The following is a 17,104-nucleotide window of genomic DNA, read 5'->3' on the forward strand; positions in this document are numbered from 1 at the left end:
ATGCTTCCAGGTGTGCTGGTCCCAGTGACTGGACACGGTGTGGGTTTAACACAGACCCTTTCCTGTGAGATGCAGGACTCCTCTGACGGGCAGCTCTGGGGCGAGCACTCCCTCCGTCAGCCTGGCCTAGTCCTGCTTAGAACGTGCTGCCGTCTGAGGCTCTTCACATCTAGCCCTTCTCTGTTTCCCTTCTCCTTCCCAGGTGTCCAGCCGCATCACGGTCTGAAGTCTTTTCCCATCTTCTCTGTTCCTTCCCTTCCACCCTTCACAGGCCTTTCTCTCAATCAACGGCTTTCACAGCTAATCCAATCATGATGTCTATTTCTCGGAGGACCTGAACTAACACAGTGGACTATTTTGAGAGTGTACATACACAGCCAAAAATGCAACATGCTCTCTCCTCTGTGGTAAAGCCGGCCTCCAAGAGCCGGAAGCAGGAAAAGACAGGGCTAGGAATGATCAATAGATAATAGCTTGATAATCAGTAACAGATCGCAGCTAATTCTTGAGGAACCCCAACTCCTCCAGGACAGGGGCCAGCCTGACACTCCAAAATCTGCTATCCCTTTTTGGGGGCAAAAACATATATTCAGTCCTTGATCCCTAGAGGCTAAAATTGTTTAACCTGTGAAACTTTACCTGAAGGCTCCAAGACCATGTGAAAAAATGATTAGTGGGTATTTTTCACCAGTCCTCAGAGGGGAATTCCAGGCTGCAGGAGTTGTCATTGAACCTAGACAGCAGTGGGAGATTATAATGAGTGCTTTCTCTGACTTGAATGTTGCTGGTTAATTTAATGTGCATCTCCTCAGTGTAAAATCCTGACCCATGAAATTTATGTGTTTGTGCAATAAGAGTAAACTCATTACAAAGTCTTCTGCTAGAGATCCACCAACCAAGGGCCTGAACCATGTGTTTTTCCTAAGACCATAGGGTCATCCATTATCAGTTCTCACCACCAGGTCTGAACTTGAGGTGGGACATTTTCCTACTTAGAGGTGTATTCAGGAAGTCTGGTCCTTATCACCGATACCAGGTTTTGGCAAAACTTCAAAGGAAATGTTCTGAACCAAACTACCAGTAAACCTCAGGAACATTAATTTCACTGAGACCCAGAACCTCTGAATCAGAGACTCCTCTCATTCTAACCTGACCGTGGTCAAGAGAAAGGTGGAAAGACCTTTCACTTCACACTCAGATGTAGCTTTGGACGCAGCTCTAACACTCACTTGCTCCTGACCTTGGGCAAGTTCAGAGAACTCTCTGACCTTCAGACTCCTCTTCTGTAAAATGAAGGAAATGATATTGACCTCATAGGGGTTTTGTGAGAAATATATTTAAGTATGAATATGTGTAAAGGGTACCTATCCAGTCACCTAGTAAAGGGCTCAAGAATGGAAGATACTGTCTTTTCCTTCACTTCCCACTTGTTATTGTCATCATTACCATCCATCATTTGTGTTTTGCTTTCTCATCAGCAAATGGAGGTGTGCTCATCGGAAATGAATGTGATGACAGGCTGGGGAAGTGACTTAGGTATTATTCAGCACCATAACGGTGTGTAGTTACAGGGTTTTCATCATTTCTATCATAAAGTGGTTCTTAAGAAAACTCCAAGGAGATGTTTAAAATGAATGCCAAAAGTTACAGGCATTTTTGAGGGGGAATTCGAAGACATAGTTAACACCAGCCCCACAGTAGTGTCTGGTCAAACAGATAAGGAAGAACAAATGAGCATCAGTGAAATGTAGACAAATGAAGGGATGAAAGCTCATCAGATGGTCCTAGGGAGAAAGGCTGGTCCCCTTGGGGTGGGCGATGGGAAGGAGACTAAGTTCCCTGTTTATAATGAGTAAGAAATAGCTTTTACTCCTTTGTTTTGGATCTGGACAGTTATGATGGCTTCAGCTTTCCTTCCCTTTTTCCTGACTGTAGAAAGCACCTTAGCACAGAGCATGTACACAGGTGGTGGTCACGCCAGCCCAGCTGCTAGTTCACCGTATCACTGCCACCCTCCCCGAGTATGTGAGAAGGAAAAGTGAGACCAGCCACAGAGAGATGTTAGAGCCGGTCTGAAAGTCTGATGCTTCCACTCCCTCCACCTATCCCATCACATTCAGGACGGACAAAACGAGAACCCTCGATTCTCAGATAGTTACCTGGCCTTTTAAGAAGCAAGTGTGTCATCTTAGGAGATGTTTAGACTGGAGACCATCTCCTTGGGTCTTTAACTGCCTGCCACGCTCGCTGTTTCCCAGTATTTTTCTTAGATTCTAGAGCAACAGAAATCTTACCAAAGAAAAAGCTCAAAATTTTGCCCATCATCCAGTGTGTTCCAAGAAATTTACTGAGACCCCAAAAATATTCTTTGTTTGGGATCCAAAGGGTGTCAGAGCGATTGTCATCTTGGGATGGATAATACAAACGCAAGAAGGTGCCCTGTAGAGGAAAGAAATTAAGGTTACTTTTAGTCAAGTGGCTTCTCAAACCTATTCCAACAGCAATTTTGCATATCTAATTAGTAGGGACCCAAATATAGTCAAAATGAAGAGAAAAAGAACAATATGCTTTCTGAGTGAATGAGTATGAGCAGCCTGGTTTCTGTTGTTAGAGAGGGGGTGGGGGGGAAAAGAGAGTTTATAGAGAAGTTAATCTGATGACAGCAACGAACCAGGAATGATTTAACTAGCAAAAGGCTCCCAGCGGGGAGGGTATAGCTCAGTGGTAGAGCACGTGCCCAGCATGCACAAAGTCCTGGGTTCAATCCCCAGTACCTACATTAAAAAATAAATAACCTAGTTACCCCACAAAAAAATTTTTTTAAAGGTTCCCAAAAGGCAAAATGAGTTCCTCTCAGGGGAGGGCAAGGTCAAGTTTCAAAACCTTCTAGTGGGTCACAGCCACAGTCAATATTAGAATATAAGGAAAAGTGGTACAAATCAAAGCATTACCTTATCCGTGTAATCAAACATCAAGTCTGTACAACCAACGGCATAAGATCCATTTCCTCTGGGGATTTTCGTTCGACCAAAGCTTGCAGTAGCCATCAGACCTTGTATTTTATTGACCCAGGCTGGAAAACAGGTCAATAGTCCCTCACTTGTCATCCATTACACTCCAGATCTTATTATGCAAAGAAACTCCAAGGGAATCAAGTATCTGCCCATCATGTCTCTGGCCTCCTTCATTTCTTCACTAACAGAGTAAAACACACACACAATTATTGAGGGCCTGCTGCGTGCAAAGGGCCGTGTGGGGGAAAGATGGACGTAGACGTAGAACTTCACCCAAGATGCTAAGGATCATCACCTCCTAATGCTTACAGCCTTGCCCTTAGCTTCTACTCTGATCCAGAGCATATGAAAAACCACCTCCCAAATCTGTTTTGCCTAAATGTGAACTTGACCTTACATTTCAGATTTGGGCTCGCCGCTTCCCCTTGGATATCTCCATCTGACATCCTTCCCATAAAGAACGGCAAAGCCTATGGTCCAAAATGAAACTAAAGGACCGTCTCCTAACTCCCCTCCTTCATTCCCCAACCACACAGCCCGCAGCCCCAGAACTCCCTAACTTGGGTTGCCCAAGATAGAAACCTGCAAATCATGCTACTCTCCTAACTCTTTCTCCCCAACCCCCACCATCCAAGTTTCAGTTTCCAATGTTTGTTTTTAGCTTAGAATTCTCTCTCCAATATGTTCCTAACCCTCTAGCTCAACTGTCTCATTTACACCTTCACTGTCTCCTAACCAGACAATTGCCATCTCTCCTGGGTGTCCTCTTCACCTTGAATGCATCCTTCAAATGCATCCTTCACACAGCTCCTGCAGTGATTTAAAGGACAAATCTCAGCAGGCAATTCTTAAAATCCTCTGTGCCTTCCTCTCACCCGGTGTTTTTTTCTTGACAAGGGAATATATTGGAATCTTTCTGGAAGGGGGTTTTGGAGGCTGTAGGTAAATCTACACACGTCTTCCAGCATGGTGTGGCTTATCTTTCCAGTGTTCTGGGGTTGAAACTCCTGGAGGTTCCCAGGTGCACAAGTTGAATCCCAAGTTTCCGGGCACTGTAAGAGACCCTCCATGACCGGGAGGTCCACCGCCTCCTACTCTTCCTCTTTATCTCCCTTCCATGTGTTCAGCGCTCCCCAGTGACACACTGGGCTTTTCCGATGCCTCTGCACCTTAGTAAATGCTATTCCCCGTGTTTAAAATCCCCGGGGCAAACTCCTGTTCAGCCTTTAACATCTTGATTGGATGTCAGGTCTTCTCAGAAGCCTTCCCTGATCCCCCAGACTTAATCATTTCATCCTCAGTATTAAATCCATTCCCTGGAGGAAGCATAATCAGTATCTGGTACTAACTTATAATGGAAAAGAATCTGAAAAACATATGTATGTGCATATAACTGAATCACTTTGCTGTACACCCGAAACTAAAACAACATTGTAAATCAACTATACTTCAATTTTTTAAAAAAAGCCTGAACTCTAAAACAAACAAAAAATCAATTCCCTATATATATTTTTATCATTCTTATCATATTAAAATTGTGTTTACACACTCTGTCCCTCACACAAGGCTGTTTCATAAGAGCTGTATCCACATCTCTGTATCCTCAGATCTTCACATCTGGCACATAATCGGTGCCCAAGTAAATATTTGTGAAAAGAGCTGAACCTAGTTGTTCGCTGTCGCTGGGTCTCTTTTGTTTCTGCCAAATGCTTGGTGGCATATATTTTTTCACCTGCCCACTCTTGAGAGGTTTTCTCTCTCTGGTGCCAAAACCCTTCAACACACCCGAAGTTTCACCTGTTCTCCTCCTTCCTAACCCCCAGTCAAGTCCAGGATGATCTCAGGATGGTGAGACCATGTGTCAGCGTATCTAGACTTTGGCTCTTCCCGATTCAGCCCGCCTGCTCTTTTCCCTCCACTGGACTGTGAGAGGTGATGACTTTGCCAGACAGAGTCCCCCGTGCTTCCCACCGCACTCTGCCTCTGCCACGTAGACCCTGAGAACGATGTTAGGTGTGGTACCCACATCAATACCATAGGGCATCACTCAGAAAGGTTTTGAGTCATGAGAAGACGCCCATTACATCCTCCACGTGGATGACTTGTGTGAAGCCCCTGCCAGGGATGAGCATTTCCATACATAAGGCCTTGCTACTCAAAGTTGGTCCATGGACCAGCATCACTGGCATCACCTGGGAGTTTGGAAATGAGGCTCTTAGGCCTCACCTGGATTCCACTGAATCAGAAAAGCCATGCCTATCCAAGTGTAAGAAGTACTGGGCTAAGGTACCAGCCCACCTGGTCTGACACATGGTCAGCAATTCCTGGCCAAGTGGTAGGGGCTAGTTCCGAGGAAGACAGTGGCTGAGATGAATGGACCCTGGTATTGGAGCCAGGTGATCCCATTTTGGATTCCAGCTGTCCATCTGACAAGCTACGACGCTCTGGCCTAAGCAATGTACTCCCCTCTCTGATCTTCATTGGTGAAGTGGGGGTAAAGCACTTGGCCAGCCCCCAGGATACTTGTAAGGATAAAGTGATAATATAAGCCAAATAGCCCACACAGGAACACGGAACAGGCAGACCGCTGGTAGTGTTCGCCCCTTCCCTAGAGTTAGTTGACTCTGGCTACCCAAACTCAAGCCCTAAAATGGTTGTAGCAGATCTAAACGAGGCCATGCCATTTTCCTCTGGGTAGATTCAAAACCCAAGGCATTTCTTCATAAACATTTCTTCAGAAAGCTTTACCTGTAAGGCTAACATATTAGGGTCTATTTAGAATTACGAAAGGCTTTTTCTCCCCCATTTAAGACTGTCTACTGAGCGGTCCTTCGTGAGGTAACGGGCAGACGTCGAGCCCAGAGGGTGGCAGGGTAGGCCTTCCGGGGCGAGCAGCCCATGCCCCGCGGCGGCCCCGCCCACGGGCAGCCAGTGGCCTGGCTCGCAGACTTGCTGAGGGGCCCCGGAGAACTCGCAGCTGCCTCGGAGGCGCCACCTCTGGAGCTGGGAGTTCAGTTCTAGAGCCTTGGGAAGGTTCCAAGGTGCACAAGGCTCCCCTTGTGAGATCTCAGTTCCCTCTGGGCCCTGGGAACCTTGTCTCATCACCCAAGGTGCGCCCTGGTCCTCTGAGGCTTGCTCCACCAAAAAGCATCCGCCAGCAATCGGGAGCCCGGGTCAAGGGGAGGCCGCAGGTCTGCCCATCCCAAGACGCCTGACCCCTGAGACGGTCTCGGGAAACTTGGCGCTGACCCAGGCTGGGGTTATAGGTCTCCAGGTCCCTGTGGCTGGTTACTGCCAGGGCAGCTGCAGAAAAGGTTCACCAGCCTGCAGCTAATCTGGTTATGGTTCTGGATTTCCTATCCTCAAACCATCTGTCAGGACTCACCACAAAGGAAGAGGCAGGGAGGAGACATGCCAGGTGGAACGGCCACTCTCTAGAGGACTTAGTTTTGTGGTTCAGAACTTATAAATTTATGTCACTTCCTACTTTAATTCAGCGTTATTTTAATAGGAGCGTTAGAACCTAAGGTATGCTATTAATCTTATTATAGATTTTTGGTGACATTCATTTGTCAAATAGTCCTGATAACCCTTCCTGGGATTAGAGATGGACTGTACACATGCCAGGAAAATTACATTTTTTATATGGCCTTACGTCCTCCATTGGCAAACGGGATATCTCTAGCCTTGCTTATAAGCATTTTACCTGCATAACAGTATTTTCTATGGCTCCATTTAGTAAGAATAATACAAATAATCATCTATTATTTTCATCTTTTATTGAAAAACTATTTCTAATTTAAAAAATATTTATGCATTTATTTTTGGGTATCAAGAGATGAATAACGCAGTGTCCTGCAGTTTCTGTCTGTCCCACAATAGCTTTCCAATGATTTTCAGACACTAGGGGACATAGAACATGTTTTGAAATTCCCACCCTGTACCAATAGAAAGTGATATAAATGTCTCCTTGGTGAGAATTTGCTCATCATGTAAGATGCTACCTGTTCCCAATTGATGGAAAAGGTAATAGGAAAATGAATTTAACCAGGCTGCCAGCTCCTTGAATATAAGCCCTTTGTCTTAGTCACCAGTGTGTTACTCATGCCTCAGCTTCCTGGTAAGAGTTGCTACATGAATGGACCTGTGAGATACGATGCCACCTGCTAGGCAGATGCGGATACAAGATAAAGTTCCTCTTCATTTATTTCCCCCTGACACTGATGCATTCATTTTCTCAACTATGAAGCGGGCAAAATTTATAAGGCACTGAGTTATGAAATGTCTTTTGGAAATGTCACAGTAAGGAGTCACCCATCCAGCCTGAACAACGAGGTTCAGAGCAGCCTTATCTACCCAGGTGTGTGAGTCTGTGGGTACAGACAACAGGGCACCTTTCAGAGGCCACCCTGCCCTGCTCCCCTGGGGGGACCAGACAGAGGCGTTCATGCATCACAACCCTCTGGCATTAGCAGGAAGTCATGAAGCCCCAGACGTAATCATTTTGCAATTGAGGTCCTTCTAGGTGATGGCAGATGTCCCCCCCTGGAGATGGCTGTCCTACTCTGGCCAACACTCCTGGGCCTGTCTAAGCCATCCTCCTTTCCTTGCCTCCCACTGCAAGGTAAATAAAAGCAAGTGATTCACATCTATTCTCATCTGGAGCTCCCAGTGCCTACTGGTCCCTGCTGCTCCCTGTCAGTAGACAGACAGGTTGACTCTCTCTAGATCCCAGACTCTCAGTTGTCATCCTTTCCCACAACCAAACAGGACGACACCTGCTGATGGAGACACCTGCCTCTTCCTCACCTTTGTGGGGGTGGGTTTCAGGGCTGCCTCTGGGGGAACTCCAAGGGAGGTGTGTTACTGTGCTGGGTGGGAGGGGGTTAGGGCTGTGAGGCAGAGAAGGGGCGATGAGGACCTTCTCCTCAGTGACTGGGACCTGAGTTTCCAGCTTGTCTGAAAATGCCTCCTCCTGGGCCGTCCTGCAGTCCTGATGTTGGAGAAGAAGGCGCTGCTCTAGTTTTCGTAGGAAGAGGAGAGAGTGAGGCCCTCCCCTCCTCCAGGAGAGGGAGGCTCTCCACTGCCATATTCTTAGAAGCCCACACACGCAACTTCCCTGGGACCACCAGGAGGCTGGCAACAGTAGCTCAAGCCCTGGAACAAATCTGCCTCTTACCTGATAATTTAATCTGGGCAATGGGATTTAGGTCTTGCCAGTCAAAAGGATGAACCAGTGCTAGGCAGCTGCAGAGGCAGAGAAGCGCATGTGATTTGGGCGGCAGCATCTTGGAAGCCGAGCAGACGTTTCAGCTTAACTTTCTTCAAGGCAGGTTATTAAAAGGAAAAAAAAAAAAAAAAAAAAAAGACATGCAATAAGGAAGACTTTTGTAGGCTGGCAAACCAGGGAGATGAAGGTACTAGTAACATGATTTTGTATGTTATTAAGGGGAGAAGAGATTTTGGAAAAAGTGGCGCATGCATTTTCTGGAATGGGTTTTTGACCAGCACTAGGGTGTCAGAGTCCTTGGTAACGCTGGGCTGCAGAGCACAGAAATAACATTTTTAAGCTGTTATATGAGGTTACACAAACTTTGTAGCAGTCTAGTTTGGTTATAAGGGAGACCATCAAAATAGAATAATTACAACAATTGCATATCATAGTCATAATAGCACCCACAGGCACATGTCTAACACAAAGTAAACACTCAATACATTTTGGCTAATGTTCCCAACATATTTATAAAATAATCATGTTGCCGCAGCTGGCATTGTTTTTGGTGCTGGTGATGTTATATTTTCCGTGATCTATAATCCTGCCACACTGAGAGCTTCCCAAAGGTAGAAGTCAGATCTTACTTGCTGTCCCCAGGGCCCTATAGGGAGCTTGGTGCGCAGTTGGTGTGGAATAAATGTCTGACTAAAATGTCTGAATAAAACCAGACTCGTGGTAATAATAAATGACATTACAATGAGGCCCTACGGTAGCAACTTATCGACAAAAACTATCTTATATTTGTGCATCACTTTTTCCCCTTTAAAATACCCCCTCAGCTTTTGGGGGTGATGGAAATGGTCCAAGCCATCATCATTTCTCTCTCTCTTGAATCAGAATAACCTCTAACTGGTCTCCCTGCTTCTCCCCTCGCCTCTATGGTCTAATCCCAACACAACAGCCAGAGTGACCCTGGCACTCCCCTGCTGGGATCCCCCAGGTGGCTTCATATGACATAGAGCAGAAGCCACAGACCTTACGGTAACACAGAGGGCTCTACACCGTCTGCACTCAGCAGACGCCTCATGCCATCCCTGCCCGTCTTGTGCCCTCACCACACACTCACGTCTTCCCTGCCACTCACCAAACATACCAGGCACGCCCTGCCCCACCTTGGGATCTGCACCTGCGTCCCTCTTCCAGGAAGACTCTTTGCCAAGATACCCAGATGACTGGCTCCCTCACCCCTAGGTTTTCACTTCTATGTTACCCTCACCTAATTGAGGCTTTCCCTGATCAATTTAAAATTACAGCCCTACCCTCTCTCCACACAAACACATGCCCTATTTCTCCCATGTGTTTTATTTTTCTCTACAATATTTATGGCCAAAGAATATGCTCTGGATTACTTGCTAATTATTTGTTAATTTTTTTTTATCTTCCTCCACCAGAAAGTCAGTTCTGTGAGTGTAACAAATGTGGACTATTTTTTTTTTCTCCCCTGCTGTATTTCCAGGACCTAGAACAGGTGCTTGATACACAGCAGGCACTGATAGACACCTGCTGAGTGAATAAATTCCGAATTCCAGTAGTTTCTCACACACTGGTTACTAACACGATCTGAGCCACATTTAACGATCCATGTGGGTTTTGGTCCCACTGATTCTCGTGGGGTGCTAACTAGTTGGCATAGTTATTCTGCAGGAAGATGTAGGCTCATGGCACGGAACTTCATGCTTCTGAATATCTATGTCCTTCCCGGAATTCCCTGGCCTCCCTCTTGGCAGGAGGGGGCCATGGGACTGATTTCCGATAAATGGGCATTTGAATGGAAGCTGGTCTAGGACACTTAAATCTCCAACCCTTCCTTTTCCCCCATAGAGCAAACTTAGAAGCCACGTGTGGTGTCTCCTGATGGAGGAAAACAGTGGATCTGCCCGTAGCTAAACGCAAACATTAACATACGCATTTTGCATTCCTAGCCTCCTGCATTGGCAGCAGGGAAGTAGTTGCTCAATAATTGTTAACTAAATAAAGCCAAGGAGTCCAGCAAGACCCTGAGACAACAGGAAGTCTTTTCCTTTGCAGGTTGATGTCACTCGTGTTCCCCATCTCCTTTGTCCCCAGGTGGTTCCGCTGATCCAATCTATGGGTTTCATTAGGGCTCTCATTTCCCTGAGCACTATAATTAGCATTTCTCCCACATTTCTTAGGGAACTTTGTGTTCACTGCCCTTCCTTCCCTTTTCAGGTGATTAGTGATCTGGTAATGCTGGGGCATCATCCCCTGTGGTTCACCATCCTGGCCTGCCTCTCCATAATTACCAAATGTCCCACACCCTCAGCTCTTGACCTTGGCTTCTCCAGGTGACAGCTCCTAACCTAACAAGCTGCTAAGAGGTCCTGGGGTGTTCAGGAGTTTTCCCTCATCAACTTCCAAATTACAGCCCTTTCTCCTGCAGACACCTTCTCAAAGTTCCCCAAAAGTTACCCTAAAGGAAAGAATCATATGCTAGTGGGGAGAGATGTTTTGGAGAAAAAGAGGGACTTTTAATGTCCCCCAAATCAGATCCCATCAGGCAGTGATCCACTGTGGCTACCCCCGCACCCTCTGGCTCTGGTGGCCAAGCTTCAGACAAGAATGAGTGAGAGACGCTTGCACGCAATACACCCGAGTGTGGACCTGTGTCCCGCAGGCAGGGCTATGTATTTCCCGCTGCACCTGTCGTGAGGGCCTCTCGCTTACCAGACATACAATGAACGTCTGCTGAATTAACCCAGGAATGACTTGGGCACGGCAGAACGGGGTCTGTGTGTGTCCTTGGTGACCCGTGCATGTGTGCAGAGGTGCGTGTTTGGGGGCCGGCAGGGGATGTAAAGGAGAGGGGTCTGGAGCCCCCACCTGTGCACTAGCACAGCTACACCCACGGCTGCAGTCAGGGCTGTCCTTGTGAATTCATGGCAGCCCCTTCTTTACTCCTTAGCTCCCTTCTCTCCATTCGGTGAAAGGCTTCTCTCTTTAAATGAACACCCCCTCCTTCACCCTGCCCTCCAGTTCCTTACAGTTGAGGGGCAGCTCTTCTCCCAGGAGCACCCAGAGCGGCAGGGATGACGCCCCTGCTGAAGCCCCTCTGCCTTCAGGTCAGTTCCGGACAAAGCCCACCCTCCCCGCTCTCTCCGGCCTCCTCCCTCCTGAGTCGGAGGTCTTGGCTCAGTCAGGGACAGCATCAGCCTCCCCCAGTGACCCCCAAGCACCTATAAACCACGCCGCTCCACACGGCTGCTTGCATTTAATTCACGTGTTGCCTTCTGACATTTAAACAGTCTCATTTACTCTTTAACATTTTCTTGTCCTTTTTTCCCCCCCAATATAATGAAGCCGTTCCTGAAAACAAGTCAAGTACTCTTCATCTTTTAAAATTTCTCATAGTTCTATGTACTAGTTTCTGATCCATTTCCGTAGCTTTGTTTCTCAAGTGAGCCGTTCTCTTACATGATTTTATTACGAGCAGCCACCAATCTTCCATAGCTGCGTTACGCATTTTAGGTAAAGAGGACCAAATATTTCCCACGTTGCTAAAAGGAAAACATTCCTCCTTGCTTTTCTGAACAAAGAACTACTATAATCAGCTGTAAGTCACTGGCTTCCAGGGACACTGGCTTCTTTGATCCTCTGATGGTTATTAAGATTTCTGAGAGGACGACCATGAGGCTCCCAAATCTGAACACAGAGGAATAATTCACAGGAAGTCTTTTATTTCTCACAGTTCTCTTTCCGCGGAAAAGTGCCTTCTTCTCAACCGTGGGATGTGACTTGGCTAGAAATGGATTTACATGCAAGAACCAGGACCCTGAAAAATCTAATGTTGACTTTGGGCAATTAGAACTAGAGAATCCAATGTGACAAGACTAAAACCCTTGATACAGAAGTCTCCATAACCATAATGTCTGAAAATCTATTACCTCCACCACCAGCCAAGACAAACTTTTTTTTTTTTGAGAAAGATGTAACTAGACAGATGGAGCAATAACTAGTAAACAAAAAGCTAGGAACTCAGGACTTGCCTATTCTTAAACACTGCTAAGCTTCCCAAAGCAAAGTCAGCAATTCTAGTGGGCATATAAAGAGGTATCCTGATTTTTGGACAGCAAATTGGCAAGCCTTAAATTGTCCATAACCTCTGACTTTCTCAGTACATTTCTGAGATCAGCAGACATGCAAAATCTTATACACAACACAGGGAGGTAAAACCCTAAAAATGGAACGCCCTATAGTGTTATTCCAACTCTACAAGAGCCAACATATGTCAAAACATGAGAGAATATCATCACTGAGATTTTAGTGAGTTCTTAACATGATATTTACAAAATCATTCTTTATGGCCTAGGAAACTGTTTACCATACAATTTTAATTGAAAAAAAGAATATAAAATTACCAGGTAAAAGTCCATACTAAAAAGATTATTAAATAATATAATAAGGGTGGTGGAATTACAGGTGTTTTTTCCCCCAATGTGTTTCACATTTTTTACAATAAAATGTATTGTTTTACTAATAAGAAATAATTGACAGAAGATATTTAAGAAAGATGTATATTGGATGACCATGAAAAGTATTTGTTTAATATTAAGTAAAATGTTATGTAGAGGACTAAGAGAATTATCTATGGTCCCAGATACATAAAAGAAAAAAGGAAGTGGGGGAAGGGGACAACAAAAATAAGAAGAAACAAAATTAAAAGAAATAGAAATGTTTACAAAGTTTATCTCCTTTAGAGAGTTTCACAGGGTTAGAAACTAAAGGTAATTTTTAAATCCCTCTTTCTGCTTTTCTCTTTTCCAATACTTGAAATCAATGAGAATATTTACTGTAAAAAAAAAAATCAACAATTTTTTAAATAGTAAAGCCTGAAACTCAACTCAACATCTTCAATTTTGGTTCCACCTTTAGAGAAGATATATGATTCCGTTTAAAAGCATCAGCAAAAAGTTCCTACTTCATACCTGCTAATATTGAAACTAGGAAAGAGAAAAGATAATATCTATTCTAATAATATTATTTTCTTTCTACCACATTAGCTAATGGAATCAAAACTTACAATGGACATGATCTCAAATGCGTAACCCTTAAGCGACTTTTGGAAACCTATCTAAAGCCTCTTATCTTGGACACAGTAGGTTCAACTCTTGTGTGATCATTTCACAACCTAAGAAAAGAGATATGGTCAAAAGAGCAAAATAAGAAGCAGTTCCCTATTGAGGAAGCAATTTAATTTTGCATGTATTTATAAGCACAAGAACCCAACAGCTACAAGTAAAATAAAATGACTTGGTTCTATTCACATTTTGAACATGGGAACTCATCTGGCTCCAGTCGGCAAATGTCCAAATGTTTGGGGCCCTATTTGGCTTGAAGGTCATAAATGGTTAAGTTATCTAAGGTCCCTGGGCAGTTTGCTGCCCATACTGGAAGCATCCTGGGACGTCCCACGCCAGTTAAACCCCGTCTGAATGAACTGGTGGGGCTTTAAGGACTTTGCCAAATGAAAGTTTATTCAGAGGGACAAGAACCCAATAATAACCAGACTGATGGGGGAACAAGGCAACAAGTCACATGAGGAGCTGCTGAAGGAACAAGGGATGTTTATTCTGGGGAAAGCCAGATGGCACATGACAGCTCCAGTTCTAAGGAAAGGGGGTGTGTTCTATGTGGACCCAGACAGAAGAACTCAGCTAGCTGGAGCTCTTCAACAAGTACCATATTCTCTCTATCAGAGGAGCAGTTTAAGCCCAGGTCTGTGGACCACCATCAAGGATATTGGAGAAGGGACTCCTGCATTGAAGCGGGGTGCATGTGGAATGCGCAGGCCTGACTAGATAACCCTAAACCTGGGGTTCGAGATCAGAAGTCTATCAGGTTACTGAAGGAGGTGAGGAGCTAGGAAACTGAACCTGGGACCTATTGTCTGAGACTTCTCTGAAGGTTTAAAGTGAATCTGTTTAAAATTAACGTAGAGTTGGCTTTAGGCAATACTTTTGCTTGGGGAATGGAAAAGGCTGCTTTATGGAAACACAAAGCCCTGACTCGATTTAATATACGTAACCACATTGTTTAAGGGTCTCGCTAGCTTGATCACATTGTTTGAAGGTCCTTAGTTACCTGATTGTGTTTTTGCAGACTGTTCCACAGAGCAGAACTGGAAAGCACGCAGGAAAAGAGCAGCCAATGGAAAGAGGATAAGAAGCACCAAACAAGACAGAAAAAAGGACCACAGAAGGGGGAGTTCTCGGGTCAACACACCTGGGCTTACCCCTCCCTCACTCAGTTGTCTTTCCCTCTTTTCCTTTTTTTTTTTTTTTTTGAGCAATAAAGCGGCTTTCACTCTGCCCTCTGTCTCCACTGTGAATTCTCTCATGGCCAGAAGACGGGTTTTTAGGGGGCTTCCCCATCCGCTAACAATACCAGCCAGGTAACTTACATGAGCCCAGCAGGACCTGTGTAACAGAGAATGCAGACTTGGGGGCTGTGGCAGATGGGACCATCGGAAAGGGTCCAACTCTACTCCAGCTGATGGCTGCCATGCAGGAATGAGAGTTTCACGTTACCAGAAGTTCATTTTTTTCCCAAAGCTGGGACACTATATTTGTATGTAAAATATACTGACTTGTAAAGGAGGGCAGCTCATTCAACATTTCAAAACATTATATAAGTCAAACAGAATAGATCTGTGGCCTCCAGGAGAAACTAACCTCTCCCTTAAAGATGCCCTAACCATTGTCACATCTTGTCTGCAATTTGAACCGCCAGCCTGGCCACTTCAAGCTGAAATTCAGACACACTGGCCAACAAATAATTAATGGGGTCCAGCAGGAGAAGAGAACCAGGGGACCATTCAGTCACTAAGATCTGCATCTTCACTGTACACGACATGAAGGAAGAAGGACCTCTGTGTTTTTCTAAGCAGATGCATCTCTTTCTAGTAAGTTGCATGTCAAAATGAAGCAGGAAAGAGAAACAGGGTTGCCTCACTGTGGCAGTTGGTTGTCCCACCACTGAGAAGGTCAGGCCTACCCCAGTTGGTAAACAACTTTGAAATTCTTGCCTGGCCCTCTAAAATTTAGTCAGTCATCAACTAGGGAAAGTTCAGGTTTCCTCTGAGAGAGACTGCTTCACTAAGGGAAACAATCCTATTCAACTCTGGTTCACAGCCCTCTCCGGAAATTCTGCTGCCACATATAAACTTTCAACTATCAACAGATCTTTGCACTCCTGGATATCTGCACTCCCCACACCCAGAACAAAGGCAAATCTGCTAACTTAAAAAAAAAATTCTTTTTTTCAGTTTCCAGCTTCTCCTTTGAATTTTATCTGATCAGTTTCAAGTTTCAAAAGCATGTCAGCTATTGCATTAGCATTCATTTCCCTGCATTCTATGAGGGTGTGTTTTATTGGTAACTCTTGGTTAAGGTTTTCCAAAACTCTGAGCAGAGCAAAATATTTTTTATGTATATAATAAATTATATTTATTGAAAAGAATAAAGAAATAGACACGGGAATTGTCATAAAATTTTTGAAAATGAAGTACAGGGAATTGAAAGTAGCAGAATATTAACAAATAATAACAGTAATAAAATCTCACATTACTTTTAAGAGCATATTCATTTAGCTTGTTTTTATAAGACAAGTGGGCCAGATGTAGCAAGGTCATCCCCATCATGTAGAAGGAAATTTGAGAAACATTAAAAACACAGCTTCTGGAAACAACCTAAGTGTCCATCAACAATTGACTGGATAAAGAAGTTGGGTATATTTATACAATGCAATACTAGACAGCCAGAAAAAAATAATAAAATAATGCCATTTGCAGCAACATGGATGGACTTGGAGAATGTCATTCCAAGTGAAGTAAGCCAGAAAGAGAAAGGAAAATACCATATGATACCACTCATATGTGGAATCTAAAAAAAAAAAAAAAAAAAGACAAACATTTACAAAACAGAAACAGACTCACAGACATAGAAAACAAACTTATAGTTACCAGGATGGGAAGAGGGTGGGAAGGGATAAACTGGAAGTTCGAGATTTACAGATACTAACTACTATATATAAAATAGATAAACAATAATTTTATACTGTATAGCACAAGGGAACTATATTCAGTATCTTGTAGTAATGTATGATTAAAAAGAATACGAAAATGAACATACGCATGTTCCTATATGACTGAAGTACTGTGCTGTGCACCAGAAATTGACACAATGTTATAAACTGACTATACCTCAATAAAAACATATTTAAAAAAAAAAAACCCACAGCTTCTGTCCACCAACTGCACCCATCCTCCCCTAGGTCAACATAATAAATAAACCTGGAGCTACTTTCCCCTCCTCTCCTCTTCTCCTATAAAATCCATCCATCAGAGAGCACCAGAGTAAGCCCTGAAAAAAGTGTAAATCTATGACATCACGCCTCTGCTCTAAGCCACCCACTGCACTTGAAATGAAGTCCAGATGGCTTACCCCAGCCTCCAAGGCTCTGCATGACCTGGATCCCTGCCCCTCAACCTCACCCCTCTGCCTCCCTCTTTCCTCCCCTCCTCCAGACATGCTGCCCTCCAGTTGTGCCTGGGACACTTTGAGCTTGGCCCCAGCACTATGTGCCTGTGGTTCCAGTCCACCAGAACCAAATGCTCATCTTCCAGGGGCTCATCCCAAAGCCATGTCTCAGAAAAGTCTCTCCTCAAAACCCAATCCAAGAAGTCAACATCCCTCCCCAGCTTGACACACACACACACACCCCGTCAACAATACTCTACCACGACACTCTGTTTCCTTTTCTTCAAAACATCTAGTACTTTCTGAATTTACCCCGTTCG

The 17,104-nt window shown here is 44.6% G+C and overlaps 1 protein-coding gene across 2 annotated transcripts in view; it reads right to left on the reverse strand.

The window, feature by feature from the left end:
- The window catches only part of PLA2G7 (phospholipase A2 group VII), a 31,445-nt gene that overhangs the window by 11,546 nt on the left and 2,795 nt on the right, over positions 1-17,104 (reverse strand). The window contains exons 2-5 of one of the 2 annotated variants that reach the window (XM_032463203.1): positions 8,194-8,336; positions 2,952-3,073; positions 2,295-2,439; positions 640-733 (exon numbers count right to left, since the gene is read on the reverse strand). In XM_032463203.1, coding sequence (XP_032319094.1) covers positions 640-733; positions 2,295-2,439; positions 2,952-3,073; positions 8,194-8,302 — 470 coding nt within the window. In that variant the 5' untranslated portion in view covers positions 8,303-8,336. The remainder of the gene's footprint in view (positions 1-639; positions 734-2,294; positions 2,440-2,951; positions 3,074-8,193; positions 8,337-17,104) is intronic. The other variant, XM_032463204.1, reaches the window with a different exon arrangement.

This window comes from Camelus ferus, chromosome 20 (genome assembly GCF_009834535.1).
Source record: "Camelus ferus isolate YT-003-E chromosome 20, BCGSAC_Cfer_1.0, whole genome shotgun sequence".
Classification (NCBI taxonomy): Eukaryota; Metazoa; Chordata; class Mammalia; order Artiodactyla; family Camelidae; genus Camelus; species Camelus ferus.